The sequence below is a fragment of the Galeopterus variegatus genome, unplaced genomic scaffold, assembly GCF_000696425.1.
Source record: "Galeopterus variegatus unplaced genomic scaffold, G_variegatus-3.0.2 Scaffold416, whole genome shotgun sequence".
Classification (NCBI taxonomy): Eukaryota; Metazoa; Chordata; class Mammalia; order Dermoptera; family Cynocephalidae; genus Galeopterus; species Galeopterus variegatus.
Window position 1 is genome coordinate 22740 of NW_007726527.1, and position 4511 is coordinate 27250.

The 4511-nt window shown below is 39.2% G+C and overlaps 1 protein-coding gene across 1 annotated transcript in view; it reads left to right on the forward strand.

Moving 5' to 3' along the window:
• The first annotated feature begins 613 nt into the window (after nucleotides 1–613).
• TXNDC8 (thioredoxin domain containing 8 (spermatozoa)) overlaps nucleotides 614–4511 on the forward strand; it is a 27022-nt gene continuing 23124 nt past the window's right edge. Inside the window, 2 exon segments of the mRNA XM_008568499.1 lie at nucleotides 614–637; nucleotides 4109–4213. Coding sequence (XP_008566721.1) covers nucleotides 614–637; nucleotides 4109–4213 — 129 coding nt within the window.

Below are 4511 nucleotides of genomic sequence, written 5' to 3' on the forward strand. Positions count from 1 at the left end.
GGGAGCATGCAACAAAGACTGTAGCCCATAAAGCCTAAAATATTACCGGGCCTTTTACAGAAAAAGTTTACCAACCCCTGATTGAGTGCATAAAAGTGGTTTCTTTACCTTCAAAATAATTAGAGCAAAATAAAGTTCATGGAACCTATGACCATATTTACAGAAAACTTATTAGAAGATTAAGACTTTAGTATTTTTCTCAATGGCAAAACAGTTCCTCCAAAATTCTAAATGAAAATATTTGTCATCTATTTGATATTACTTCACTGACTTCTCATTTGATTTTTGGGGGTGGGGATTGGAGAAGGGAAAGAAATGTGTGGAAATAGATGATAAAAGACCAAGATGAGACAGCCACACTATAGAGTGTGCATATAAGGTCCTCAGTTTGCTGATTCTTGGCTGGTCACAAGTTAACTAACTAGTCATGACATAAAAGTGAAATTAGATCCAAAGTCTGCCAAAGTTCCAGGTTCTGAGATGTCATGTTTAATGATGTCATAGAGAATTTCCCCGTATGTTCTGGTGAGGACCCTATAATTAATGAGAGACAACTACAGCAATCCAACTGAACCAACAGGAGATTTTTGTCAGCAATTCCCAGGTGTAAATCATGGTGCAGATTATTAAAGACATGGCAAGTATTTACTGGGCTTCACTGAATATTTCAAAAGTGGCTGTCTTAAGAGGAGATTTTATAAAACTTAAGAATGATTTCCTCTATCCAGTATAGCTCTGTAGCAAGGGCAGATTTTAAAGTTCTTGCTCTTTGTGGTGTTCTTTGAGGGATGGCACTATCTAGAGAAGTAGCCAAGGGACAAATTGATCAAAAAGGGTTTTCTTCCTCCCCAATTTCTATTTCTCGCTCTGACTCTAGCTGGATTCAGGCCAGCTCTTAACATAGCCTGTCCTGTATCTGGTCCCATGGATTCCACCCTAGTTGTTACCTGGAAAATTCTATGGAAGTGAGAGAGTCCACATCTTCTCTCCCAACCCAGGAAAAAGAGCAGAAACCCCAGACATACCTAAGAAGTGGGGTAGGAAGAGTGATGGCTAGTAGTATCAATATTCCCTTAGGATATGGGACGGCCCAACGTACTGTCACAACAATTATAAATATGTGTATAGGGCAGAGTTAATTCTTTAATTATAAAGAAGAAAATTGCTTCCAAAAGACAGGTCAAGGGCCCACCTCATATAAGGAGTGGTACGGGCTTTAGAACCCAGACCTTCTGATGCCAGGCCTGATTACAGAAGAGAGCTAGAGAAAGGGGGAAGGGCATAGGGCCTAATGCCTCACATCCATCAGCACCCTCAGATTTAGACTTTTGAAATTTTCTCCAAATGTGGCTATGCATAAGTTCACAAAAATGATACTGACCAGATTTAAAGAAGGCATTGCCATGTTACTTTGATATAAAAAAAAAGTCTTAAAATACCATAGCTAGAGAAAGGGGGAAGGGCATAGGGCCTAATGCCTCACATCCATCAGCACCCTCAGATTCAGACTTTTGAAATTTTCTCCAAATGTGGCTATGCATAAGTTCACAAAAATGATACTGACCAGATTAAAAGAAGGCATTGCCATGTTACTTTGATATAAAAAAAAGTCTTAAAATACCACGCATTTGCTAATGCTTTTGGATTTTTCTGGGGATCTCACAGAATAGCTGAGAGCCTTACTCTTCCCTAAGAAGCCCTCTTCTCTTCTCCCCAGACACCTTTCCTGAGAGCCTTCTGTCTCCTTTTTATCTTTATTCAGATGTCACCTTCTCTTTAAGGCAACTTGGGCCATCCAAACTACAATTGTAATCCAAGTCCCATCCTTCCTTCCTCCCTTATTTCTCTCTTTTTTTCTTTATTATTAAGGATCACTAACATACTATATATTTACTTATTGATCTATCAGCATCCTCTTCTAAAATGCAAGCTCCATGAAGGTAGGGAATTTTGGGTCTGTTCTGTTTTGTTTTTGTCCACCATTGTGTCCTAGCAGCTTGTGCAGTGTCTGGCATTGTATAGGCCTAAACAGGTACATGTTGAATAAATACCTATATCATGGGAGTATTCCCTTTAGGTAATTTAGCCAAGTCAAGTTCATGAGTCCAACTAGGCCAGTTCACACCAAAACAACCACTGCTAAGAAGTGAAAGGTGTTGGGAACTTATAAGGATGGCCCCTACCTTATAATTTCAGAAGCAAGTGAGCAATGGAAGTTTGGCATGACTCTCTGAAAAGTTAGTTATCCCATCCTCGAGGAATACTGGTGAGGGAAGAGAGTGCATCTCCTTTCAGTCATCAGTTCCACCTGCTTGAAACTAAACCGAATGGCAACATAATTGTCAAGACTCCCCCATTATAGAGCAGTTTGCCATTTGTATGGAATTAACCCCATCCCTAATGGGGATAATCCCTTCTAAACTTATTCCAACTAATGATCCCATTCTCCCTCCCCACCAGTTTAAATTGGTCCAGGGATGAGCACAGGCAATGCAATTAGGGTCAGTGAAAGGAAGAGTGGGGGTTGGACTGTTAGCTCAGTTGGTTAGAGCATGTTGCTGATAACACCAAGTGAAGGGTTCAATCCCTGCACTGGCCAGTTGCCAAAAAAAAAAGGAAAAATAAAATGGAAAAAAAGGACAGTGAGTCCCATTACTATGAAGAACTCACGAGATGATTTTGTGTCATGATTAAGAATACAGGCTCTGGAGTCAGGCTCCTGAGGTTCAACTATACTATTCACCAGCTGGTTGACCATGAGAAAGTTAATCAAATTCAGTTTTTTCATCTGTAAAATGGAGATAATATTACACACTCCATAGGGTGCTTATAAAGATTATGGGGGAGAATATCAGGCAGAGAATAAATTAGCTACCATTGTTGCAATTCCAGTGGGAGAAGGAAAAATAAACCTTGAATAGAGCACTACATCCTACCGAATCATTCATTCATCAAGTAAACACTCTATGAGCATTTACCAGGTGCCAGTTTGGGGCCATGGGAGGTATAGGGTTGAATCAGAATTGAGTCCTCTAGGGAACTGGGGATATAAACTGTGCATGAAATAACAGTGTAGGACAGTCACTTGGCATAAAGCAAGCAAGTATATGCACAGTTGTATGCGATCCCATAAAGAACCTTACTTAACTTAGATGATCTGGACAGTTGATGGAAAATTCATTTAAGACATTTAGCAAAAAGCATGTCAAGTCCTTAAATGCATGGTTTTGACTATAGCTGTAATAATACCACTTCCCCCAAATAAAACAGAAGAAGAAATGATTCAAGGTGTTAGATTAGTTTTTCTCCTCTTAAATTTTGGTATTAGTGCATGTTTAGGCCCTTGTTTTAAAAAAAAATCAAATCTAGACATCTACCTTGAAGAGCAGTTTACCCCACTGTATTAGTCCATTTCTGTTGCTTATAACAAAATACACAGAACTGAGTAATTTGTAAGAAAACAAAATTTATTGCTTACAGTTTCTGAGGCTGGGAAGTCCAAAGTCCAGGAACACATCTGGTGAGGGACTTGGTGGTGGTGACAGTGACCCAGGGGTCTCACATGGCAGAAAATGGTGAAGCAGAGAGAACTTCTCATATGCCCTTCTTTTAAAGCCCTCAGAACCACATCCCTGACAACCATTATTAATCCACTCACTACAGCATAGTCCTACAATCTAATCACCTCTTCAAAGCCCCCATTTCAATTACCATAATAGGATTTCCGCCCTCCACAGTTACAGTGGGAATTAAGCTTCTAATATATGAACTTTGGGGACACAATTCAATCAATCCACAGCACTCACTCTCTAACCTTCATCTCTCCCTGGCCAATCTCACCTTCTCTCTAGAGGTAACCACCATTACCAACCTCAGTTTCCAACCACTTTGGTGAATACACTTCTAAATTTTCTTGTGGATTTATAATAATTTATACATACTTACAAAGAAAAATACATCTGACCTCAGGGACATTTAGAAAAGGTTGGGTCACCTGGGGTAGGGCATCTGGAAAAGTTTTTGGGAACTAACCTGTCATTTTATTCTCCGCAAGACTTTATGAGATTCCATGACTATACACATATCTTCATTTATGTTCTGGTTTCAGAATGAATTCAACACATTTTTGAAAGCTGCTGGGCAGAAACTTGTGGTGGTTGAATTTTCAGCAAAATGGTGTGCTCATTGCAAAAAAATGTATCCTATTTTTCATGTAAGTACAACCAGTATCTATATCACAGTTTTAGAAGAAATTTCCAGTCCCAAAACATTTTTCTCCAGTAATTCTTTTTTTGTTGTTAGGCTTCATATTACAAATATATTTTTTTTTCGTTAAATTTTTATTTTGTCAATATACAATGTATTAGATTATTATGGCCCATCACCGACACCTCCCTCCCTCCTCCCTCTCTCCCCTCCCACCCAAGAATGTCCTTTCCATTTGCTTGTTGGAACAACTTCAAAAAAGTATAGTTGTTATATCTTCTTCCCCCCCACCCCCGGTTTTTTTT